Raw genomic sequence first — 25,421 nt, 5'->3', positions numbered from 1 at the left:
GATTGGTTTGTAGTAAGTGTCCGATCAGTTCATCTGTCCACTGTAGTTAGAAAAAGCAAATAAAGATCAATTAACTGCAGATAATGACCAATTTAAGACAATTCAGTCACTCAGTTAGTTACCTGGATATGCGTTTATATAAGAATCATGACTCAGATCAACTGACACCTATCAATATACTTATATACTCTTTTCAAATTGTTGTGTTTACTCTGACAAATTTCTCAGTATTTTGTACTCATGTGCATCCACTGTTCAATACTGACAATATGAAATTCGTATATCGTGGGCATTCATCTAACCATTCGTCACTGCAATTTAAAAACACTTACACTTAGCTCCAAACCAGTGGATTAGCTAATCACACTAGCAAATTAAGAAATCTTAATTCGGCAAACTTCCGTGATGATGCCATCTGGCTAAAGTCCTGCAAGAGAGACAGAAAACGTTCTTGTTTCAGTACTACTACATGTACTTATAAATAGAAGCATGTAATCAGCACTGCTCTGCTTGCTTTGAGAAAAGTTATTATATTAATGCTCTTTCACAGAGCTCGAACAGGGTGAGCTCATCGAGATTACAGCTAAATTATTCACAAGGTCCTTTTCTGCTACTAGGCTTTTGCCACAGTGCATTGCACCTGGACAACAAGCTTGGTTGTTGTCACTGTTTTAGCATTCAGATCATACCTGGAGTGGAGCCATAGCCACTTAGGAATGAAAGATTAATCAACAAACTTAAATAATACTAATGTTGTGCTTGAACTATAATCCAAAGGTGATTGCTTGAGGGTTTGAGTTTGACAAATGCTTATCGAGACCCAAAACGCCAAGCTAGCTAGCTGGAGTGCGAGAGTTAGGATAATATTGTAGCCTGATGAGACTTGAGAGAGAGAGAGAGTCTACATGGAGTACAAAAGATGACTTTTTCTCCGTCTCCTCTCCTTCAAACACGGCCTGTCTCTGACGCAAAAACAAAGACAAATTGGTACCTTTGCCTTCTTTTTTTTCCCTTTAGCTTTATTCCTAATCATGTTGCCTACTTGGTACGATCATCTTGTTTTCTACCAGTATATGATGATGTTGGACCAATCCTTTGCATTCAGTAGCATTCACATTCAGCTGCAAACTACTTTATGGTCTATTGCACACTGGAGACCATGTTAGCTTTGATGCAGTAACCACTAAAATTTAATCCATCTAAGAAAATATCCAAATTTTAGAACAATTAATTCTGCAGCAAATAGGTGTAAAAGTATTGGACTGAACTCTTGGTGCAAGCAAAGACAGTGGACCAGTCCAAGTCTGAAACTGATGCAGATGCAACCCAGAGAGGGCTCCAGGACCTGAATGAGAAGCTGCAGGTAAACTTCAGAACACAGGTATGGACAGAAGAAATAGATCTTGGAACGAGTGAGAGGCAAATGGAGGTGAGGTGAAGTCCATTCAAAGTCTCCTCGTCAAGTGTGTGGGGTAGGCCAGATGAGATGAAAGGAACAGCATAGGATGAGATGAGACCATTCACTCCCAATTCCAACCTTCCACTTTCCTAACCTCCATATTCCACACTAACCACAGCTTTTATTTGGTTTACATTCTTTTTCTTCAGGGGTGTTGGTAATGGAGGGCTAAAGCGTCCACATGAAACATTTGAAAATTTTCCATTTATGGTTTATTTGGAACACATGTTTTTTTTTCTTATTTTTTCTTTAGAAAATGAAAATGTAAAATTTGAAGGTAAAATTCACACATCTCTTCAGTTGTATATATTAATGTGAAATTTGAAGGAAATTATATAAAGTTTGCACATATCTTCAATTGTATATATTAAATCAAATAAGAAAACAATGTTTGATTTTTCAAATACATATATCCTCAGTTGTATGGAGACAAATAAAATACCAAGGCGTCCGTGATGACTTACAGCAATTCAAATGTACAATTTAATTGTGGAATAGTATGATATCAATCTTTGTTAATCTAGTGAATCAAGAATTATTATTCTGAAACACACCACACCAAAAACTTCTATCCGCATATCTGGTGAAAAGCCCACTTGGATGAAATTTCTGAACCTGTTAATTCCTTTAATCTTCTGTTTGATCAACCAGTACACTTGAAGACAATTTCATTCTACATGGGCTTGTGTGCTCTTAACTATTTCTCTCCCTGCCTGTCTGTGTTTGAGGTAAAGCTAGATAAGCCAAAGCCTTCGTTTGGTCAAGCTCCTCTGTTATTTCCAACACGTCGTCCTTTTCCCGGGCAAAGGACCCACGATTGTTTCGTAGACTAACTTTAATCACTTTGGCACATTTCAACAATCTCGATTACCTTTCCTACTTGAATCTGTTGATCATAATTTTGGTTAGCACTAGCTAGTCCTTTTCAGAATTTGTAGAAGCTTTTCTTCTTCAGGGAAAAGGTAAGAATTTACAGATGGTTTTGGTGTAGCTGGTGAGCTCCAGCTTCTTTGACCCGGCATCTACAAAAGGTAATTAGTACATTTATTTTTCAAGTCTCAGTTTGATGGTCTGGGAGGGATCCTCTATTTCGTCTGCATTAATTTCAGAGAATGACATGTCTGCATTAGTAATAGAGAATGACATGTGTTACTTCAGAATAATTAGCTGAAATTGAAAGTGACAGTTTTTAGATTGTAGTATTAGTGTATTACTAGTATACTATTCTGCAAGATGCAAGGTGTTTCTGGATACTAATCTACTAGTAGTTTTAGTGAAACAGCTTTGCAGATGTTGAATGGTGCCCTCACATTGCTCAACGGCATAGGATTCTCTTGGTACACTAATAAAGCGAAGGCTAGTTGCCTCTTAATAAAAATGTTAAACTTTTCTTTTGAAAAGGTACTCAGAAGCAAGAACTTGTTCCAGAGGCAGTTCAAATACTCAAAAAGACTATTTATAATTTCATTTACCACTATCTTTTATCCTGAACATGTCTATGTTTTTTTTTAAGTTGAATTTAAATACTCATAAATCACCAAAAACAAATTGGACAGCAAGTATATTCCAGTCAGTTTGCATATATGAAAAATTGGCATCCATGGATATAACTGAGAAATTACCAACAGAAAAGATCTTTTTTTTTTCTTTGGAATAGTAACATAAAGACCATTCTTTTGTTGTTTGAATAGTAACAGAAAGACCATTCTTCAAAGCTGCCAAAGTTTCCCTAAAACTCAGCCTAAATTCAGGTTCTCATCATCACTGTTCTCAGGTGGTGTTTGGATCCAGGGACTTAACTTTAGTCCCTGTCTTTAGACACTAATTTAGAGTATTAAATATAAACTACTTACAAAACTAATTACATAAATGAAAGCTAATTCACGAGACAAATTTTTTAAGCCTAATTAATCCATAATTAGAGAATGTTTACTGTAGCATCACATAGGCTAATCATGGATTAGTTAGGCTCAATAGATTCGTCTCGCGAATTACTCCAAGATTATGGATGTGTTTTATTAATAGTCTATATTTAATATTTATAATTAATATCCAAACATTCGATGTGATAGGGACTTAAAAAGTTTTAGTCCTAAACAGGGCCTCAACCTGCTTTCTTCAGTGTTTTCAGCTCCCCTCTCTCACAGGTTTTGGTCACTCACACAAGATATACGTTTCAGTCAGTCAACCCTGGACCCCAAGAGGTATGTGTGTGCGAGAGAAAAAAAATCCTCCTTTCCTTCTCTCTAAAAGACTGGACTCCCAACGCCGAAGCACTGGGAGTCTGGGAGGAGCAAGAAGAGAGAAGAGAGCCATGGCCAAGAACACCGAGAGCCCCAAAACCTAGAGAAAGAGAGGAAAATAATGGATTTTCTTGGGTGGTGGTTGAGCCTGTGAAGTTCATCAGGGAGTAAAGGGAGGGGATTCAGGGAAGGAGATACAGGAATCAATGGGAGGCCAAGAACAGGTGGCCATGGCGGAGAGGCGGCCTTGTTTCGGTCGCAACAATGGCTTCTTGCTGCTGCTGGTACAAGTTCTCCTCTTCTTGTTCTTGTTTTTTGATTCGTCCATGGTCGCCACTGCCGCGTCGGCGCCGGCACCGCTAAATACGACTCAGGTATCGATCATGAAGGAGCTTTCTGGCTTGGTTACTGCCAGTGCCAAGTGGAACACGAGCGATTCGAATCCATGCCGATGGGATGGAGTGAGTTGCTCTTCTAGCTCCAATTCCATATCAGTTGTGACCAACCTTACTTTGTCTGGGTATGGTTTGTCCAACTCCACCATATTTGCAACCATATGCTCTCTTGACACCTTGCAAATCCTTGATCTCTCTAAGAATTCCTTCACCAATTCGGTAGAGCAATTCTTCACCTCTTCTTGCTCCATGAAGGCTGGATTGCGGTCACTTAATCTCAGCAACAGCCAGCTATCCATGCCTCTTAGTAATTTCTCTGGTTTTCCCCTTCTTGAGGTTCTTGACTTGTCCTTCAATTCTTTCATTGGTGATGTCAGCACCCAGTTGAGTTCTCTGCTCAAGCTGAGAAGCTTGAATCTTAGTAGCACTAACTTGGCTGGTGATGTTCCTACAAGCATGACCCCGTCTTTGGAGGAATTGGTGTTGTCCATCAACAATTTCAGTGGTAGCATTCCAATAGCTTTGTTCAGTTATCGAAATCTTACCGTGCTGGATCTTAGTCAGAACAAACTAACTGGTGATGTACCGGATGAGTTCTTCAAGCTGCCCAAGCTCAGGACTTTGCTCTTGTCAGGTAATATGCTGATTGGCACTATACCTGTGACCCTGTCAAATGTTACTAGTCTTTCTCGGTTTGCAGCTAATCAGAACCATTTTACCGGTTTTATTCCTCGTGATATCACCAAGAATGTGAAGATGCTGGATCTGAGTTACAATAATCTGAGTGGTGTGATTCCCTCTGACATTCTTAGTCCTCGGGGATTGGAGACTGTTGATCTCACCAGCAATAAACTTGAAGGGCCCATCCCCAGCAACTTGTCTTTGACCCTCTATCGGTTGAGGCTTGGTGGCAACATTCTCGATGGAACCATCCCAGGCACCATTGGTGATGCATTGGCTTTGGCTTATCTGGAGTTGGATAGCAATCAGTTGACAGGAAGCATTCCATCAGAACTTGGGAAATGCAAGAACTTGTCCTTGTTGAATCTGGCATCAAATAAGTTCCAGGGTCCAGTGCCTGATGCAATCAGCAGCCTTGACAAACTGGTAGTTCTGAAACTCCAAATGAACAATCTCAGTGGACCCATCCCAAGTGCGTTTTTTGGTTTAGCAAGTCTGAGCACAATGAATCTTAGTCAGAATTCATTCACTGGAGAAATCGGCGAGCTGTCAAAGCAGACAAAGCTTTCTGTTTTAAATTTGCAAGGCAACAAGATCAGCGGCAGCATTCCCAATTCAATCAGCTTATTAACTTCTCTGATTGAGCTCAGTCTGGGGAACAATTCCCTGACTGGTACCATCCCAACAATGCCGGCCAAATTAAGTGCTGTTCTTAATCTTAGCCACAACCATCTCAGTGGATTTATTCCTTCAAATATTGGCTCATTAAGTGATCTAGAAGTACTTGATCTTTCATACAACGACTTGTCCGGTGAGGTGCCAGCCTCGCTTGTGAATATGCCAAGCTTGACACAGTTGGTGCTTTCTTATAATCACCTTTCTGGAACTATTCCTAAATTTCCTCAACACGTGGATATTACTACTGATGGAAATCCTGATCTTACAAATGGTACAGGAAATAGTGACAACACCCCTACAAGTGGTAAGAGAAGGACACACAATACAGTCATCATCGTCGTTGCTATTGTTGGTGCTCTTGTTGGATTGTGCTTGCTTGCTGCTATTGTTACAATTTCATATTCTAAGAGAATCTATCGTGTTGAAGATGAAGGACCATCAACTGAGGAGGTTGTTGCTCGCATCATCAATGGTCACCTCATAACAATGAACAGCATCCACACCTCTGCAATTGATTTTGCGAAAGCAATGGAAGCAGTCTCCAATCACAGCAACATTTTTCTGAAGACAAGGTTCTGCACTTACTATAAGGCTGTGATGCCTAATGGCTCAACCTATTCTGTAAAACAGATTAATTGTAGTGACAAGATATTCCAAATTGGGAGCCAAGGGAAGGTTGCTCATGAACTTGAGGTACTTGGGAAGTTGAGCAATTCCAATGTCATGGTGCCATTGGCTTATGTGTTGACAGAAGACAATGCATACATCATCTATGAGCATGTGCACAAGGGCACGGTGTTCGATTTCCTTCATGCTGGAAGATCAGATGTTCTGGACTGGCCTTCACGGTATAGCATAGCTTTTGGGCTAGCCCAAGGGCTGACATTTCTTCATGGGTGCACTCAGCCAGTTCTGCTTCTTGATCTGTCAACAAGGACTGTCCACTTGAAGTCAATGAATGAACCTCAGATTGGAGATGTTGAACTTTACAAAATTGTTGATACTTTGAAGAGCAGTGGGAGCCTTTCGACCATTGCTGGTACAGTTGGTTATATTCCACCAGGTAATGGACTATTCTGGTTCAATTTGAGTGCATAATTATCAACTTAAGCAGTTAAACTGAAACTGCTGATAGTGGTTATTTACTGCTCTCTGTTGAGTTGGTCTATTTCTAGTTCATACCTATGTTTTCAAGTAATTTACTTGAGGCAAGTCTGTTTGCATTACCTGCATTCTTCAATTGACCACAATACTGTCTACACTCCTATGCTAGTTTTGTTTTCAGAATTTCTGGAGAAAACATATTGCTTTGTTTCCCATGGGGTGTCGTCTACTACATTTGTAGTATCATCCAAAATAAGCACATCTCCTACTTTTGACAAATCTAATAAAAAACCTAGCTTCTATGATCTTGTCCTTCAGTACACTAGCACAAAATGATTTGACGCTTTCCGAGATCTATATGAGATGAGATTTATACTGAAGCTAATATTTGTTGAACTATGTTGCAGAGTATGCATACACGATGAGGTTGACGATGGCTGGCAACGTTTACAGCTTTGGAGTAATCTTACTGGAGCTTTTGACTGGGAAACCATCGGTCAGTGACGGCATCGAGTTAGCCAAGTGGGCTCTCAGTCTTTCAGGTAGTCCTGATCAGAGAGAGCAGATCCTTGACACCAGGGTCTCAAGAACTTCAGCTGCTGTTCACAGCCAGATGTTGTCGGTCCTGAACATCGCCCTTGCTTGTGTCGCATTCTCTCCAGATGCTCGACCGAAGATGCGCAGTGTCTTGAGGATGCTATTCAACGCAAAGTGATCCGGCATGATATGTTTTGGTAGCTTAGGTAGGTTCTGAATGGAGTTTGATCATTTTGCTTAGTTTGTGGATGTCAGCAATCAGTATACAGGGTCCTTGTATAGTACCAGAACCATAGTTCAAGGTAGAGTAGTAGATTGTGATATGGCTGATCAATTTAGTATTCAGGTATCTATTTTGGAATGAATGAGATGGGTTTATCTATGCTGTATCATCATATATTCACACATGGTTATTAGCATACCTTGTACACGGCAATTCCATATAACAATAGGAGTGAAATAGAGCCATAGTTAAGGTAGAACAGTAGATAGACTATGATATATATCCCTGAACAATTTAGAAGCCAGATATCTGTTTTGGAATGAATCAGGAATTGTGTTCTTCTGTGCTATATGATCATATTCGTAAATGGTTGGTTGTGTACATCCATGTGGGATGTCGAGGCCGGATTGACATCCATTATCTAACAAACATATATATAAATTGTTATTACTTATTAGCATACCTTTTGCATGTCAGTTCAAAGCTTTTTTTTTTTTTTGACAGTGTTACTCGGTATTAACAAAGAGCCACTGATCTATTTTTTTTTAAGGGGACGAGAGCCAGAACCACTAACCTAAGTTCGAGTGAAACATGCAATGAGGAATTTAGCTCCCATTGTTTTGCTTTTAAACCTTTCTGAAACTTTCTCTAACCACTTCAACACTTCAGTATGTATGTTCACTTCCTAGTAGTAGGAATTATAGGTCTTGAAGAAACTCCCAGCCAAAAAATAAGAAAAAATTGCATCAACATGAACTATACCATTACTTTTGACATGAATTTAGTGAGGCTAGAGATTAACTACCGGATGCATTTATTTGAACATGTGTTAACAAGGTTTACTCACAGGCATGCAGGATTTACCCTTTTCGTTTTCAAAGTGAAAACCGCTCCCACCGATTTACTCAAAACCGGTTAAAAAAAACAGTAAAAACCGATGACGTTCAGTCAACGCAATACGAAAACCAGTTAACACTGGTTAGCTTCTACAAACCGATGACAAGCGGTTTCATGAAAACCGATCGGTTTCATGAACCCTACGAGCATGTATATATCATGGTGTGTATGTTCGTGTTTTTTTTTTATGTAATGAAAAATGGAAATTTGCAAAAATCATCTCATAAGTTACTTGAAGTTTAACATTCCACCCCATATGTCATTTTTTTTAAAATGCTCACCTACATACTCTGTTTGTTGTAAAGACCACCCTAACATGCATGCGGCACCTCTACATCAGCGATAAATGGGCTGATCCAATTGAACACGTACGCAGTGGGGTGATTTTTACAATAAAACTGAGCATTTGGGTGAGCATTTATAACAAAATAATTTATGGGGGTGGAGTGTCAAACTTGAAGCTAGCACTCTTACAATATCCTCAATGAAAAAGAATACTACTTCCTCCGTTTCATAATGTAAGATTTTCTAGTATTGCCCATATTCATATAGATGTTAACTTCTAAATGAATATGAGCAATGCTAGAAATTCTTACGATCTAAAACGGAGAGAGTACTTAGAAGGAAAAGAGGAAAAAGGTAGAAGAAGAAACATTGGGCTTAGTGGTCAGTGGGTTTGGACTTTGGACCAAAGTAAAAGCTAAAAACACAAGCCCAAAACCTCACCACCACCATCTTCTTCCTCGGCCAATCCGCCCCCCCCGCCTCCGATACTCCCGAGGCACCCGCGACTCCTCAAAGCCTCGCCTCGCGTCGCGCCGCGGCGCACCACCCCTCCCTCCCCCTCTCCGCCCCGCCCCACCCCCGCGCGACCTCGCAATGGCCGCCCTCCTCCACCTCCAGTCCTCCGCCGCCGCGGCGCCCTCCTTCCTCCTCCTCCGCCGCCGCGGTGGCGGAGTGGCGCCGGCAGGGAGCAGCCGGCGGCGGCGGGCGTGCTTCCGCGTGGAGGCGAAGATCCGGGAGATCTTCATGCCGGCGCTGAGCTCGACCATGACGGAGGGGAAGATCGTGTCGTGGACGGCCTCCGAGGGGGACCGCCTCGCCAAGGGCGACCCCGTCGTTGTCGTCGAGTCCGACAAGGCCGACATGGACGTCGAGACCTTCCACGACGGCTTCCTCGCCGCCGTCCTCGTCCCCGCCGGCGAGTCCGCCCCCGTCGGCTCCGCCATCGCGCTCCTCGCCGAGTCCGAGGACGAGATCCCCGCCGCCCAGTCCAAGGCCGCCTCCCTCTCCTCCTCCTCCTCCTCCTCCTCTCCACCACCTCCGCCTCCCCAAGAATCAACCCCTCCCCCTCCCCCGCCACCTCCTCCGGCGCCAGTAGCAGCAGCAGTCTCCGCTCCCGCGCCTCCATCCCCAGCCTCGCAAGGCGGCTTGCGCGTGGTCGCGTCGCCGTACGCCAGAAAGCTAGCCAAGGACCTCAACGTCGATCTCAACTCCATTACCGGCTCTGGCCCTGGCGGGCGGATAGTGGCCAAGGACGTCGAGGCGGCGGCGGCTGCGCCAAAGAAGGCGGCGCCCGTGGCGGCTGCTCGGCCCGATGTGCCGTTGGGTTCGACGGTGCCATTCACGACAATGCAGGGTGCCGTCAGCAAGAACATGGTGGAGAGCCTCGCCGTGCCGACGTTCAGAGTCGGTTACACCTTCACAACCGATGCTCTGGATGCACTCTACAAGAAGGTGACTGCCTCTGCAATTCTTGTTTCTCTTAGATTAGTACTATTATGCAGTAGTGGGATGGTTGTGTAAATGAGTGATGTTATGACAGATTAAGCCGAAGGGTGTGACAATGTCGGCCCTGTTGGCGAAGGCGACTGCAATGGCGCTCGTGCAACACCCGGTTATAAACTCCAGCTGCAGAGATGGGAAGAGCTTCACTTACAACAGCAGCATAAACATCGCTGTGGCAGTGGCCATCGATGGTGGGTTGATTACGCCAGTGCTTCCTGATGCTGATAAGGTACAGTGCTTGTAATTGTTGCATATACTTAAAATTGGTGTTTATGATGGCGTCTCTTGATGAAAATGGTTAATTGTTGGTTTACGCAGCTCGACATTTATTCTTTGTCGAGGAAATGGAAGGAGTTAGTCGATAAGGCTCGAGCGAAGCAGCTACAGCCCCATGAATACAATTCTGGTACTTTCTTTGTCCGTACACAAAATTAAATGTGTAGCTCACTGATATTCAATTTTCTATATATTATCTGAGATGGTTATAAGGAATCAACTGTTCTTGGTGAATCCATGCCAATGAGGCCTGAACAACAGAATGTGGTATAGGTTCCTTTAGTTGTGTCCTTAATTTTATTTGTTGGATCAAAACTATTCCATTCCATACAAATTTTTTGGTAAGGTTTTTAAAAGTTAGCAGCCTCCACATAGAACTTGGTAACTTGCTTAGAGTTGTATGTTGAAGTTCAAAATGCAGCTCACAGCATATACAGTTTTTTTGTAAGAAATAAATACTACCATTTCTAAAACATGTCATTGCCTTATTTCAGGTACTTATTGTATTCATTTTTTTTTACACTTCTAGTTTGCCTTCCTGCCATACTGTCCTATTTTAGATTCTTATGGAGCACTTGCAATTCTGAATATAGGAGAATTTCATGTGCTCCATGGAACACGGGAGCACCTAAGCTTCAAACCAACAAAAATACATGTAAATGTTTAGGAAAAAAAATCAGAAATTATTTCGTGGCATCCATCACAGTATCACCACATTCGCTAGTTCACACCACAAAATTTAAAATCTACATCCAATCTACATATGGATAAACACTTACACAGGTGCTCTAGTACCTGAAATTCTCCCATATTGGTATCCATTGTCTTAGTTGTGTCATGATATCCGGAGGAGTACCTGTTGGTTACTTGGTTTCCATAGCTGTGCTCATTTGATATTGTAATGCACTAATAGTCCTGAAAAAAATCATCCATTTGCTGTAGTTCTAGGATTGTTCCTAGATTAATAGATAGGTTGATCCCTGGACCTTTGGTATGACACCTGTGAGCATGCTCCATACTAGAATACTATCTTGTTGGAGGTATGTGCCAAGGTTTAGTTTTTTTTTAATTGTGAACCAAGTAACAAACCATATAATTTTATTCAACCAGTTTTTTTTAGCTCTCATCCAAGACATTTTTAATCACAACCTGTGTGGAAACATATAGGGTCATTTTTTTTAAAAAAGGAATTCGGAATACAAAAGGGGCCATTTTTGTGGGACTAAATTGGCTGGTTTCAACTTCACCCTGAAGATAGGTTCCCTAAAACCTGGCATGTACTGACTATTGAGATATCACATTCCATACCACCATTTGTTTACGTGGGAGTATGAGACCTTGAATGAACCTAATTTCAATTTATTATATGACCTGGCACTTAGCTGTAATTTGCTTAATACTGTCTTAAATCTCGTGTCACTCCCTCCTGTCATAAATATATGTTATTTTAGTCCCCTTCGTAAATATACAACGTTCTTTGCTACCAAGGACAGTATTTTACAAGAACTCCTGTTATACCGTCACTTTCATGAATCTCTTAAATACTCGTACCCACCCCAATAGATGCTCTTCAGGTACTTACACTTGTCATCCAGGCATTTAAGCAACCTAATTGACACACTGTGAGCTGGGAGCTTAGGAGCTACTTCCTCCGTGCCAAAATGTAAACATTTTTTTGAGGTTGGCACGAGTATTAAGAAAGTAGGTGAGTATGATTGGAGGAAGTGTGTGATTGGTTGAGAAGAGGAAGTAGATGAAAGGGAATGGTTATGATTGGTTGAGAGGAGGAGGTAGGTGGAGAAATAGCTTTATTTTGAGACAAGGTTCTGTGCTAGAAATAACTACATTTTGGGACGGCGGTAGTATATCTTTGCCTGTATATGCATGTATGGATGCATTAGACCAATGCTCTCACTCATGAAATAATATGGGCCTGTGAAAATTAAGAGGGCTAGAGTGGGTCTCTCTTTTTTCTTGAGGGGAAAACAATTAGGGTAGAGTTTGTCTACATATTAATTCTTGTGCCACATGCTAAAACATGAAGGAATGTCAAACGGAGTGAGTGGAATTTTGCGTGGCTGTAAATTCCCCCTTCTTTCTAATTCATTACAATTTTTAAAAGAAAATGAAAACACCTAGGAAGAACTACTATGCGTCCTTTTTATTAAGAAGAAAAGGCACCCAAATTCAAGCTGGAGAGGATCCCAACCTGGGTACTCAATTCCCAAAAACTTTTTCCCTGATTTGTATGGAATTTGGAAAGTTAAGTTATTTTCACAGGATATGCCCCTGAGAGAAGGGCAAGCAGCGCGATGCACTGCATCTCATGTGCCAGACTTTATTAATAGTGCTTGTACTTTTGACTGAGCTTCTTTCAGTGCTCCTTCTTGTTATAAGCATTTGTACATTTTAAAGCAAAAGACGTAATGTTCCCATCTAATGGTAGTCCTTGATTCTTTCATTTGGTATGGCTGTTAGTTCTATCGCCTGCTCTAGAATCTAAATCTTAAAATAATATGATGCTGCTATGCTGATGACGGAGACATGCACACCTTTTTTTTTTCATTTTTGTTTATGGTGATTCTGGCTTAGTTTTTTTCATTCAACTCAGCATAGAAAGTATTGGAACCATGCATATTCATATTTTGACGAGCAAATGTTTTAGAATTTCATTAATTTTGAGTTTTCAGATCATGTGTTTCCTCATGTTTTTAGTGTATGTGAAAATTGACAGCGTATTGATTAAACTACAGACTCATTATAGTGCATTTGATGAAATGCAGAAGAAAACATGTATGTATGAACTATCTAACATCTATGCTAATGGTTGTTCATATTCAAATTGCAGGCACCTTTACTATTTCAAACCTTGGTATGTTTGGAGTTGACAGATTTGATGCAATCTTGCCACCTGGAACTGTAAGACGAAATTTCCATCTTTTAATTTCTATTATCATTCAATGCTGCTTGCTGCATGATTTATGTTATTATCTTTATTGCTGAAAACAGGGTGCAATCATGGCCGTTGGATCATCACAACCAACACTTGTTGGTACAAAAGGTGGTAGTATTGGGATCAAGAACCAAATGCAGGTAAATTTAATCATAGCTGTGCCACACTTTCTTTCTCACAAGCCAATTATGAGGTTTTTTTTTTGGCTTAATTTCTCACCTGACCAATACATCTTAGGTCAATGTTACTGCTGATCATCGGGTTATTTACGGAGCTGATCTTGCCGCTTTTCTGCAAACTCTTTCCAAGATAATTGAGGATCCCAAGGACCTTACATTTTAGACACATCCAGCAATTGTTTTTCCCTGAGGCAATTGCGATAGGATATGCTTCCCCGTAGATGTGTAGCATGTGTTTCTGGTCATGTAAGTTAGTTGTTTAAGCTGTCACCTATGTTGGTATGGGGTAACTTCACTGGCTGGTTACCTTCTTATCATTGGTTTGTTCAATAAGCTTTTACAATTTTATTGGGATAGGGGCCGAGTATGATACATATTGCCTTTCACCGGAAGACTGATTTTTTATTTTGTCGAGCTCGATGTACAATGGATCCATGCCCTGAATACAACGAAATGAAACAGTGTTACAGCTTGTGTATGTTTGGTGCAACATTGGCTTCTGAATTTGTGCACTGAACTCTTAGCCCAAATAACGCATTCAGGAAAATTTACTAGTTTGGTTGGTGCACTTGAGTGAAAATTACAAGTTGGAAGGTGTAATGAAATGTTCACAAGATCAGTGAAAATGGACCACACTTCTGTTGAAGGGCCATGATTTATGCAACCACTGTCATGATGCCAATGTGTTTAGTAGTAGTATCTGAAATATTGACATGATGTACGGTGTACCTTAATGGGGGCAGCACATGTTACCATCCTCTGTATTTTGCACTGAAAGCATTCATCCATTTGTATTTTTTGCACTGAAAGCATTCATTTTTGCAGTGAAAGCATTCCTGTATAAGCTGAACTTGTACTGTCCCTCATCTCTACTTGAAGGATCCTATTAGGTGGCTAGTCTTTGTGTCTTGCTTCCTGGCCTTCCCAATGTGCCTCCATTTTGTAGTGTAAGCAAAGCAAACTGTTTCTGCATGATCTCACCTTCATATGTATATATATCTCTCCAAGATTGTGTGTCCATTGCTGCCTGGAGAGAAGCCATCCAACCTTGCACGGCGGCGCCATGGCCGCCACCGCCGCCTCGCCGGAACGCGCGCGAGCGGAGGTCGACACCTCCAGCGCGTTCCGGTCGGTGAAGGAGGCGGTCGCCGTGTTCGGCGAGCGCATCCTCGTCGGCGAGAACCGGAACGGCGGTGGTGGGTATGGCGGCGGTGACCGCCGTGCTGGTAGGGAGGGGAGGACCAGGTCGAACACCTTGGCCATTGCCGCCTCGTTTGCGAAGCTCGAGGGAGGAGGAGGAGGAGGAGATGGTGTCAGGGTTTCTAACCACTCGAAGCCGAACGCCATTGGTGTCAATGCCAAGCTTCCAGTGGCGTCGGATGCTGCGCCGCCGGCGATGTACTTGGTCCCGTCATCCTCGCCGCCGTTCTTCGCGTCGTCGCCGTCGCTCGCCAACGACGACGACGGCGTCTCCGCCGCCTCCGCCAGCGACGCCATGGTGATGGGCTCCATCAGGAAGGTGGAGGAGGAGGCCGCCAGGGCGAGGCAGGAGGTGGTGCAGCTGAAGCGGAGGCTGGCCGAGACGGAGCTCGCCATGGCCACGCTCAGCGCGAAGCTCCACCGCGCGCTCTCCAAGCTCGCGCACATGGAGGCCGACAGGGCGGCGGCGGAGCGCGCGCGCATCCAGCGCAGGGACGGCCGCGACATGGCGCTGGCTGTCTGGGCCGCGTCCGGCGGCGGCGACCGGCGGCGCGGCGTCGCCACCGCGGCCGCCCACGCGGCGGCGACGGCGAGGCGGCAGCCGCTGGGAGAGCTTCTCAGGCTCGGCGAGGCCGACGTCGTCGGCGGCGGCGGCGGCGGCGGCGGCGAGATGGTGATCGGTGGCCAGAGAAGGGCGGCGGCGGCGGCGAGGAGGAAGGTGCAGAAGGAGAAGCCGATCGTGCCACTGATCGTTCCTCTCATCAATGGCATCATCTTCTCCAGGAAGAAGAGGAACAAGGACAAGGAGAGCTTGTACATGAAGGAGCTTTACAGCTTGCTTAGGCTAAGCTAGCTGATCAGTGTGATCTGATCTTTCACTTGCTTAATCTGTGTGTAGCTATGTGCTTAATAAGCACTTGATTGGTCTTATTTTTTTTTTCAGTGTTCGTGACTCTGTGTAACCATGTCTGACTGTCAGATGATTATGGTGTAATTTAATTTGTAAATTAAGTAAATGCCAAGCTAGCACAATAATTAGTTTGATGTCAAGCAACAAATAATTGTACCGTTTGATCAAGAATGAAGCAAATGTACATTATGTAACAAATAATAATGTATTTTTTAATATGTATGTAAAATTGTGAGAAACATGACATAATATATTAAGGAAAAGGCTATACGCACTAATTTTTTCTTACTAAATTCTTACTAACACTGACGTGTCATGCTAAATGCATCTAGATTTTTTATAACTTCCATATATCTAAATCAAACGGTTAAGTGATTGTATGTAAAAATTTAGTACACGTAGCAGTGCTCATATATTAATTTGTATGCCAAGCAAAAAATAATAATTCACAATTGTGATGCCAAGCAAAAAAAATAATTAATTTGTATGTATCTGTGTCTATATAATTTGAGTTTTGACCAAGAATGAAGCAAATGAACTACATTGTCTAAATGTTAATGTAATTTTATATAGTTTTATTATGTAGAGAATTGTGAATTGATCTCATATTTCCCATGCAGTTGTACATATATCATGCTATTATGGGGCGTCCTCGTTAACTGCCTCCCCTACTTTTCAGTTGCCAAATCTGTTGAACATTCCCAACTTCCTCTCGAACACACACCGCAAGAGCAAGAACACCAAGAAAGATCAAAACTTCTGTCTCTTCCATTGCGAAATTCGCGATCAACAACACCAAGAACAGGAGAAGAGATTCCAAATTTGATCGTCTTGTCTTGGCTCTCCCAATTGAGTTCTTGATTGGATTGCCATTTGATAATTTGAGCGTTCTTGGTTGTGAATTGCCATTTGATTCTTGATCGATCGAATGGGGCAGCAGAGGCAGGCGGCGGCGGATCAGGCCGGGCGGGCGGCGGGCGGCGCGTGCGTGTGGGCGGTGGCGGCGGTGCTCTTCCTCGCCGTGCTCGCCGGCGGCGGGTGCCTGGTGTTCTACCTCGCGCTGCCGCCGGCGGAGGTGCCGGAATGGCTGCCCGTCGCCGGCCTCTCGCTCGTCGCGCTCCCGTGGGCGTTCTGGATCGCCACGTGCGCGTACCGGCTCTGCTGCTGCTGCTGCTCGTCGTCGTCGTCGCCGGAGCAGGCGAACGCGGCGGCGGAGCGGCAGCCGTCGTCGTCGACGAGGCCGGCGGCGGTGGCGCCGCTGCCGAGCAGCACGAACCTCAAGAGCGCCGTGAGGTCGGCCATGGGGTCTTACAGCCACAGCGGCACGCGGCGGGTGCACTTCGGGGACTCCACCGTGCTCGGCGAGAAGGCCGCCGGCGAGCCCGCCGTGGTGGAGGAGGTGGAGGAGGAGGAGGAGAAGGAGTGCTCGTCGGCGACGTCATCGCATGAGAGCGAGGCGCCGATCGCCCAATCCATGCCCTCGTCACGATGAACTGACTTGATTATCCATGTATATACAGGTGATCAATCTTCACTTAGACCTAAGCTAATTATGTCATTGATATTTGATTATGATAATTGGTGGTAACATTGTTTGATGCAACTACTGTCAGACATTTTTTTAGCATTTGAAAAACGAATCTACTACTGTTGCATTGTGTTTGAAAATCTGGAACAAATTGTGAGAGACAGGACAGATTGACAGTTAGATGTAACATATTATGGCTAAGCTTGCTTTGATTTGTACAATGATTATATGTTTCTACAACAACTTTAGATAAGCATGGTGCATCAGCCATAAAACTTCACAAGTTCATATTAAAACTTCACAAGCCAAATGAGGAATCAATTGATCATGATACTCCAGTTCTTCTTCTTCTTCTTTTTTTGAAAGAACACTTGGTCATGATAGTACTGCAGCATTGCCAATCTTTTACCTGACAGTATGGAAGGTTGTGTTCCTTGTGCAGTGTCTGGAACTCAGGATGATGATAGGAAATGCAAGTGATCCCATGAGGAAAATCAATTGGGGCCAATCAACGAGTACAAGCTGATCGGAAGTACAATTAATCATGCATGGTGTAGCCTGGTTGTTAGAGTAGATATGTCATGATTCATGAAGAGATTAACCAACAGACTGAGTTCTGCAAGATTGGTGTTTGTTTAGTGTAGGCATACTTTTCATGGATGGACAATGTACTCATGGAGCCATGGAGTATGATTCTAGATTAACCTTAAAATGGTACTGTACCCCTAGCTGTTATTATGAGATTGTGCAGCAGTAGGTAAGCAAATGGTTTGTTTTCTCAGTCTGTAGGCAATGTATTCCCTTTCAACATATTTCATTGATTTGCCTCCATCAGGAGAGGGATATCTACCAATGAAAGCCTGACTGTGAATTAGTATCTAACTCCAATATCATAATAGCCAGATAGTGAAAATACCCTTGTAATAATATTTGCATGAACAAATAAAAGAATTGATCATGGGGCATTGGAACCTAAAACCACACATAAGCTTTTCACTGTTATCAGATGTGAGTAATAACAATTAAATTTGCTGAATCCATAGTTAGATCCCTAGATAAAAATACAGAAGAACTTTGACTTTTTTTGTGTGTTCCTAATTTTGTTCCAAATTGAAGGTGACTGCTAGCAATCCATCCTCTCCAACAGCCAACAAGTCCACAAGTCCATTTTTATACACTTGCCATTAGCTTACATATTTCTTGTCAGCGATTTCTTCCTCATTAGTGTGAGGTTAGGAGTAAAGTAAATTGTAAAATTGAATTCCAGATGTCTGTATGATGCTACAATATTCTCGTCACCAACATGTATCTCTTCCAGAGCTTTTGCATGCTGTTCAACTTAGTCTGAACCTGCGAATATGATATTTCTTACTAGTTTGCATGTTCAGAATCAGAATTTAACTTGTCAATCTATGATGCTACTTCATGCAGTTCGAATATTTTCTTATACCTTGTAATTATCACCATGCTTCTGTATTATCCGGTTAACTCTCATCCTCATCGGCAAGAATTTTATTGCAGTGTAGCACTGTATCCAAGCCCACAGCCACACATATCCTAGAATCTGACCTGCAACTTCGAACACTTGAGTAACGGCAGTTGCAGCACATTTTTGTCAGAGTGACATCTTTTCCTTCCTACAGCCATTTTCATGATTCCAGGATTCTGGCTTCTTATAAAATAAAGCAAAATTAGAACAATGATGGAGCTTGATACAAACTTGCTAGCAAAACGTAGAAATAGGGAACTGACAACAATTAAGATCATCGTTAGGAACTATGCTGAATTCAATCGAAATGCCAGTGAAAAAATAAAAATAAATAAATGGTTAATCGTATACAAACATGTGTCTTGTTTTTTTTTTGGGGAAAGATAAATGTAATGTAACTAAGCTGAAAACTTGGGTTAGCATATTAAGAGAAAATGAGTTCTCCAAATCCAACACACTTACCAACAAGCCAGAGCCCACAAATAACCAAACAGAGAAGCAACAGAACCCATCAATCAGGAAAAATTACTCTACTTATTGAATTAGACAACCCAGAAGAAGTTACCTTGTGCCATGGGTGATAAAATATTGACAAGATGACGCTGATGATAAAGGTCCTGGTTGGGTAGTGTACACAATGATAGGCAACTTGTTTGGCAAAAGCAAAGTAGACTTTTTACGTGAAGTGATTCAATCCTGAGAAACTATTATGTCAATTTAGTACCTGGGAATTGCACCTAAGAACAGCCAGGGAGAGTTACCAATATTCCAAACAGGAACACTTGCCATCTTTAAAATGGTGAAAGCGGTGCTTGTCCCTGACAATTATCTCTCTGCTCTCCACTGATGACATGAATTTGATTGCGAGATGGCAATCACCACATATCCGCAGGTTTTTTATTACCCTGATTGGAGTGGTGCTCCCACTGCTCATCATGAGGCCATATGCTACTGCCAATTTTTCACTGTGATATCTCAGTGCAACCTCCCTCTCCTCTTCTTCCAACTCATGCAGCACTGAGTCAGTTTCAGGTACATAGCCAGCATCACTAATCCTATGAATCAGTTCCTCCAAGTACTGGTAAATTTCTCTCGTTTGCTGATGAGACTTCTCGCCCATGCGGAACAAATGTGAAGTACCTCCTAGCTCAATCAAGCTGTATCCGATTTGCTTCTTCAATCTTCTCTTGATCATGACATTCCTCACCTTCTCGACGTGATTCATTTTACCAGAAAGAGCATATATATTCGAAAGCAGCACTCGATGGGATGGATTCTCAGGCTCAAGAGCAATCAATCGCTCAGCCACCTCCACCCCAAGATTGAAATTCTTGTGCATCTTGCACGCTCCAAGCATCGCTGTCCAAACTTCAGGTCCTGGTTCTCCTGGTATGGAATCACGTATAAACTGCATTGCGTCATCAAGAAGTCCAGCTCTTCCATACATATCAACCATAGAACAGTAGTGCTCGGCACGAGGGACAAGTCCATAGACCCTCTTCATGGAATCAAAAGCACTGCGACCCTCATTAACTAACCCAGCATGCGCACACGCAGCTAAGACAGCCACAAAAGTGACATCATTGGGTGTTGGCCCCTCGAGTTTCATCAAGTGGAACAGCTTGATCGCCTCACAACCATGGCCATGCATTCCATACCCTGCGACCATTGAAGTCCATGTGACCACATTCCTCTCTTGGAGCCTGTCAAACCAATCGCGAGCCTTGCTCACAAGACCGCACCTGGCATACATGTTCACAAGAGCACTGCCAAGAAACACAGACACGTCCATCTGGTCAGAGACGATATGCCTTTCCACTTCACGTCCCAAATCCAGAGCACCAGCCTGCGCACAAGCAGAGAGCGTAGTGACAAACGTTGCCGAATCAGGAACCACCTGAGCCACCTGCATCTCCCTGTACACCTCAATCGCACGCTCAGCAAGCCCATTCTGCTCATACCCAGAAATCATGGCATTCCAAGCGACCACGCTCCTGTCACGAATTGCGTCGAACAGCTTGCGTGCAACGGGTAGCTGGCCGCACTTGGAGTAGAGCACGACCAGCGCCGTCTGCACGAACCGGTCGGAGCCGAACCCGAGAAGGACGGAGTGCGCGTGCACGGCCATGCCAGTGCGGAGCGCGGAGAGGTCGGCGCAGGCCTTGGCGGCGGCCGTGAAGGCGAAGCTGGAGAAAGGGAGTGCGGCGGCGAGGAGGCGCCCGTAGAAAGCGATGGCCTCGCCGGGGAGGCCGCGATGCGCGGCGGCGCGGGCGAGGGAGGAGAGGAGGAAGGAGTCGCAGGCGGGGTGGGACGCCGCGAGGAGGTGCGCGTAGGGCGCGGCGCCGGCGGCCACGGCGAGGGTGGCGAGCTTGGTGACGAGCGGGAGCGAGCCGCCGTGGCCGGCGACGACGAGGCGCGCGTGGGCCTGCTTGAGCGGGCCGAGGCGCGGGCCGGCGACGAGGAGGGAATCGAACTCCGGCGAGTGGCGGCGCCGTGGAGGAGGAGGATCCATTCTATAAATTCAAAATGGAGGACTCCCACCTTGAGCTATAAATTTATGAAAAACTAGAGCAGCGTAAAGTTTGGATTTTAGTTAAAATTAGAAATGATGTGACAGAAAAATTGCGTGTGTATGACAGGTTAATGTGATGAAAAAAGGCTGAAGTTTAGATCCAAACTTTGGATCTAAACACAGCCTAAAATCTGTACAGTTTGAACCTGAAATTGAGGGCAAAACACATTGAATATATCAAAAATCTGATAAAGTTCAACCCTGCGTGACCTCTATTAGTGGGCCGGTTAGTAATCGGCCCACTAAACAAACAAAATAAAGGTTTATATGCTATACAAATACTATATATACAACGATTCTTTCAATAAACATAAGGATAATACAGCATTGGTGCTATACTCCTCGTTCTAAAAAGGTAATTGAGCTTAGCTACAAAGCACATTTTTTAAATCGTTAAACGAAATGTCTTGTTTGAAAACTTTCTATATAGAATATACTTTAAAAATAAAATATTTTTTCTTTTAATGATTAATACTTGATTAATCATATGTTAATAATGTTTATTGTTTTACATGTAGCTTATTAGCTTAAAACCATCTGCCGGAGCCCGGAAAGAACACCCTAAGTACTCATGATTCACACCATATTAAGTCAGTTTTTTTTAGCTTTACCAACTTACCTTTTTCGTTTTTCGTACGCATGCTTCTTAAACTGTTAAATGATATTTTTTTCACAAAATTTCTATACAAAAGTTATTTTAAAAAATCATATTGATTCATTTTAAAAAAAATAGCTAAAACTTAATTAATCACACGCTAATGGACCGCTCTATTTTGCGTGTTTGGAGGGAGAGCTCCCAACTCCAACTAAAGAATACAACCTAAGCATTAGTGTATTACAAGTTAAATCAAGTGTCTAAGCTAGATAAATGATGCATAATCATATTAAATAGCCCCCCGAAATCTTGCTATTTAGGAGTATTAAACGTAGATTACTGACAAAACACATTCCATAACCCCTATTTTGCGAGACGAATCTAACGAGGTATATTAATCCATGGTTTGCTACAGTGATGCTACAGTAATCAGCCGCTAATCATGGATTAATATACATCATTAGATTCGTCTCGCAAAATAGCCTAGGGGTTATGGAATCGGTTTTGTCGGTAATCTACGTTTAATACTCCTAAATAGCAAGATTCTGGAGGGCTATTTAATAGCTCGGAGGATCCCAAATATGCAGTTCACATGACAAACGACAAGAAGTTGACATGACAGAAAATCAGTTTCGATATTACAGTCGATCAGGTCGGGACACATCGGCAAATCTAACAGATGAACAGAAGAAATGCAGTGATAAACCAGTCGAACAAAACATAAACCCTTAGGTATGTAAAAGATCTAACTCGTCTGGATACAAACATTTGGAGCTCTTGGATTGCCTTGCAGTTGCACATTAGCTCCTCTGAACTTGCATGGTGAACAGATGCATATGAACACTGAACAGTGTCTTGCAGCGTGTAGAAATTACAATCTCCCTCGATGGATATCTCTGTGTATCATTAACTACATCAAAAGCAATGCATGATCACGAAAGAATTGAAGTAGCAACCGAATTATGCCATGCTTCTGATATTTTGCAAGCGAACTCCTGCATTCAGAAGAAAAACTGGCAAAGTAATCAAGAAAGCAGTAAATCGACATTAAGAAAAACAAGTGCTTTGTTGGATCGCAAATGTTGATGGGCTAGTGGCTTTGGGCCAAATGTTGATACTTAACACAAGGTTTGATCAAATTTTGACCATCAATAACTCCTAAAATGCTTTGTTCAAAAATAGAGAACAATAGTAACAACAGAATTATTCTGAAAAGTATCATCATAATATCATAAAATATTTTAGATTTTATAAACTTCTAATAAAGTTAAGGGTAAAGTCAATTTTTAGCCCTTGAACTTGGGCCAAAGTCCAATTTTCACTCTGAACTATAAAACCAATTATTTTTCACCCTCGACTTTTGAAATTGGACAGAAAAAAATCTTGGGATAGTTTTTTTTTCTGGTTTTGTTTGAAAATAAGTGGTTTTCCTAGTTTATATTCTTATTATGCATATTTGGTTGATGTACCCCCTTCCATTTTTATTATATGACATTAGTTCAATTACAGCAGATAAAAAACATAGTGAGTAAATTTCCCTTAATTAGTTCTACAACCATAAAACTTAAGTTTGAAGCTCATGTTATAAAAATACCATTATTATTGCTATAAATTATGGTTTGCAGTGTTATGTGCCTGGTTGTTAAAGTTGGGGGGGTGAATAGTAATCAGTTTCGTAGTTTAGGGTGAACAATGGTCTTTAAGAAAATACTTTAAAGGTTAAAAGTGGACTTTCCCTAAAATTAACTATTAAAGTTTTAAAATTTTGATCAAATATTGTCCAAGTACATGCTTAATATTTATGACCAGAAAACAGCTGTACACATATCCATGTGTGTTGTGTGCCTAACAAATTTCCAGTAGAACATGCGTATACTGTACATGTGTGTAAATACCCAATGGCATGCATGGTTAAGTTGGTGTCTAAAATTATGAGACACGATCGATCTTTGAAAAAACCAGCTACAGGACAAAAGAAATGAAAAAGAAAAGAGGTAAAATCAAGTCAACTGTGGTCAACCTAGCCAGCTTAGCTGGTGCAAGTGGTAGGCTGGATCGACCGACCAGCTTAGCCATAGTTTGATGAGTGTCTTTAATCATTTCGTGCATATATATGTCCCCACATATGTATTATTGGAAATGTGATGCACGAGTTTGTTCAATTCTTAGATTTTTTTTTTGTGGGGAGTTCACTTCTTAGATAACTGTCGTCTTCATGAAGAGGCCGAAAAAGATTTAAAGATGATGAAGCATATATACGGAGTATATAGGAATGCATTATGATGCATATATGCTCCGGCGAGCGACGATGAACGGCGGGCGAAGAAAGCCGATACCTCAGCTCAGCTTGGCTTTTTTACGATAGCTGCAACTCCGATGTTCTAAATTTTAGTGCTCATGTTTATTGAACTTATATTTTATTTATACTCCCACTCATAAACAGTTGACATTTAGAATAAGATTTGGTTAAAATTTTAAAACATTAACTACAGTTAATATCTCAAATGCTTGTTGAAAAAAAAGAGCAATCTCTCGAATGCCCTTGTTTAAAAGCAAAAGTAGTACACATTGATTTGCCTTGAGTATTATCGTACTCTTAGATTTTATTAACAAAGTTTCAATAAAATAAAATAAAATATGTCCTTAAAGTCAAATACGGAGTATTTATGACCGGTGGGAGTATTACCTATATCCATGATGTGAGTTTTCAGTTGAGCACACGTAGACGAGGCACACAAATGCGTATTAATTACATAGTAACATGGTTAAGTCTGTGGGTGTCTAAAAAAATGAGACAGTGTCCACGAAAAAGCTGGATCTGCCACTAGAAAAAAAGAATTAAAAAGGGAAAAAATGTCAACCCTAACCTAGAAGTCAAGCCAGGTCATCGGATGGGTCAACTGGTCAACCTAGTTAGCTTAATCAGCCAGAGTTTGATTGATCTAGTGCCTTTAATCACTTTATGCACATATATATATGTCCCCACATATGTATTGGCAATGTGATACACGAGTAATCCTTAAATAAATGGCGTCTTCTGAACAGTAAAAGGGTTTTAAAGATCATAAAGAATATATAAAGCATATAAGCATGAATAATCTTAGGCATTAACATGTGGTAGTATTGGATGTTAACTGTGTAAGATAAGGCAGGGGAAAAGGGAAGCTAGAATAGATGCAGCCAATGGACAACCATATATGTCCATAAGCATGGAGTGGGTGTGCTAATTCTTTAATTAGTTGAGCAATCACCTTAATTAGCTATAATTAGGCATGGGTTTACTTCTAGATTTTCCTTTTACTCTGATGCACGTGTTATGTTTATTTACATATGGCTTACTAACCATACTCCCTTGGTTTGTAAAACTAAAGTAAAGAACGAGGAAAGAATATTATCGAACGACTAAAAGCAAGAAAGAACCTGATGAAGTAGTATTAAACAAGTAGTACGCCCCACTCTAAAATGTATTTTTTTAATAAATATTTAGACTAAAACTACAATCTTTTATGAGTGGAGGGAGAAGGACGTTGCAATTTAATCTTAATTACTGCAAAAACGCAAAGGTAGAATCGAACAATCAAAATTAATGGTCATGATATGATCTGGCCGGCTTAAGTAATGTCACCATGTTGAAAATAATTAGTGAAGTGATTCCCGTGTTTTGATAAAGAACCTTGTGACGTGGCAATAATAATGAAGTGTACCCACAAAAAG

General features: G+C 42.0%; 4 protein-coding genes across 8 annotated transcripts; 3 read left to right on the top strand and 1 right to left on the bottom strand.

The window, feature by feature from the left end:
* The first annotated feature begins 3,656 nt into the window (after positions 1-3,656).
* On the top strand, positions 3,657-7,687 carry LOC127757704 (leucine-rich repeat receptor-like tyrosine-protein kinase PXC3). The gene is made up of 2 exons (XM_052283270.1): positions 3,657-6,519; positions 6,968-7,687. Exons 1-2 carry the CDS (start codon positions 3,909-3,911, stop codon positions 7,273-7,275), a joined length of 2,919 nt encoding a protein of 972 aa, XP_052139230.1. The 5' UTR covers positions 3,657-3,908; the 3' UTR covers positions 7,276-7,687.
* Positions 7,688-8,973: 1,286 nt separating this feature from the next.
* Positions 8,974-15,629, top strand: LOC127757378 (dihydrolipoyllysine-residue acetyltransferase component 5 of pyruvate dehydrogenase complex, chloroplastic-like). Its single transcript, XM_052282877.1, has 7 exons — positions 8,974-9,954; positions 10,043-10,234; positions 10,324-10,411; positions 13,130-13,200; positions 13,291-13,374; positions 13,472-13,570; positions 14,360-15,629. The coding sequence occupies exons 1-7, from the start codon at positions 9,097-9,099 to the stop codon at positions 15,464-15,466; spliced, it is 2,499 nt and encodes an 832-aa protein (XP_052138837.1). The 5' UTR covers positions 8,974-9,096; the 3' UTR covers positions 15,467-15,629.
* A 593-nt stretch (positions 15,630-16,222) lies between these two features.
* On the top strand, positions 16,223-17,879 carry LOC127756697 (uncharacterized). Its single transcript, XM_052282068.1, has 2 exons — positions 16,223-17,043; positions 17,494-17,879. Exon 1 carries the CDS (start codon positions 16,452-16,454, stop codon positions 17,013-17,015), a length of 564 nt encoding a protein of 187 aa, XP_052138028.1. The 5' UTR covers positions 16,223-16,451; the 3' UTR covers positions 17,016-17,043; positions 17,494-17,879.
* A 111-nt stretch (positions 17,880-17,990) lies between these two features.
* LOC127756696 (pentatricopeptide repeat-containing protein At2g33760) lies at positions 17,991-21,052 on the bottom strand. 5 transcript variants are annotated; one of them, XM_052282064.1, is made up of 3 exons: positions 19,106-21,052; positions 18,502-18,723; positions 17,991-18,401 (listed from the first exon to the last, which is right to left on the bottom strand). In XM_052282064.1, the coding sequence occupies exon 1, from the start codon at positions 21,050-21,052 to the stop codon at positions 19,298-19,300; it is 1,755 nt and encodes a 584-aa protein (XP_052138024.1). In that variant the 3' UTR covers positions 17,991-18,401; positions 18,502-18,723; positions 19,106-19,297. The 5 variants fall into 5 exon arrangements, with proteins under 5 accessions (XP_052138024.1, XP_052138025.1, XP_052138026.1 ...); XM_052282065.1 differs by having other exon boundaries at positions 18,502-18,720; XM_052282066.1 differs by having other exon boundaries at positions 18,502-18,716.
* Between the last annotated feature and the right edge of the window lie 4,369 nt (positions 21,053-25,421).

The sequence above is a fragment of the Oryza glaberrima genome, chromosome 12, assembly GCF_000147395.1.
Source record: "Oryza glaberrima chromosome 12, OglaRS2, whole genome shotgun sequence".
Classification (NCBI taxonomy): Eukaryota; Viridiplantae; Streptophyta; class Magnoliopsida; order Poales; family Poaceae; genus Oryza; species Oryza glaberrima.
Note: the sequence above shows the minus strand (reverse complement) of the source record. Positions and strands in the feature narration are given on the sequence as shown.

What these genes read in the sequence shown, in the direction of transcription:
- LOC127756696 (XM_052282063.1), bottom strand. Translation starts at nt 21,052, where the DNA reads ATGGATCCTCCTCCTCCACGGCGCCGCCACTCGCCGGAGTTCGATTCC.
- LOC127756697 (XM_052282068.1), top strand. Translation starts at nt 16,452, where the DNA reads ATGGGGCAGCAGAGGCAGGCGGCGGCGGATCAGGCCGGGCGGGCGGCG.
- LOC127757378 (XM_052282877.1), top strand. Translation starts at nt 9,097, where the DNA reads ATGGCCGCCCTCCTCCACCTCCAGTCCTCCGCCGCCGCGGCGCCCTCC. An exon ending in CAATCTTGCCACCTGGAACT is followed by an intron (nt 13,201 to 13,290) that starts GTAAGACGAAAT and finishes TGCTGAAAACAG; the next exon opens with GGTGCAATCATGGCCGTTGG. An exon ending in GGATCAAGAACCAAATGCAG is followed by an intron (nt 13,375 to 13,471) that starts GTAAATTTAATC and finishes AATACATCTTAG; the next exon opens with GTCAATGTTACTGCTGATCA.
- LOC127757704 (XM_052283270.1), top strand. Translation starts at nt 3,909, where the DNA reads ATGGGAGGCCAAGAACAGGTGGCCATGGCGGAGAGGCGGCCTTGTTTC. An exon ending in AGTTGGTTATATTCCACCAG is followed by an intron (nt 6,520 to 6,967) that starts GTAATGGACTAT and finishes ACTATGTTGCAG; the next exon opens with AGTATGCATACACGATGAGG.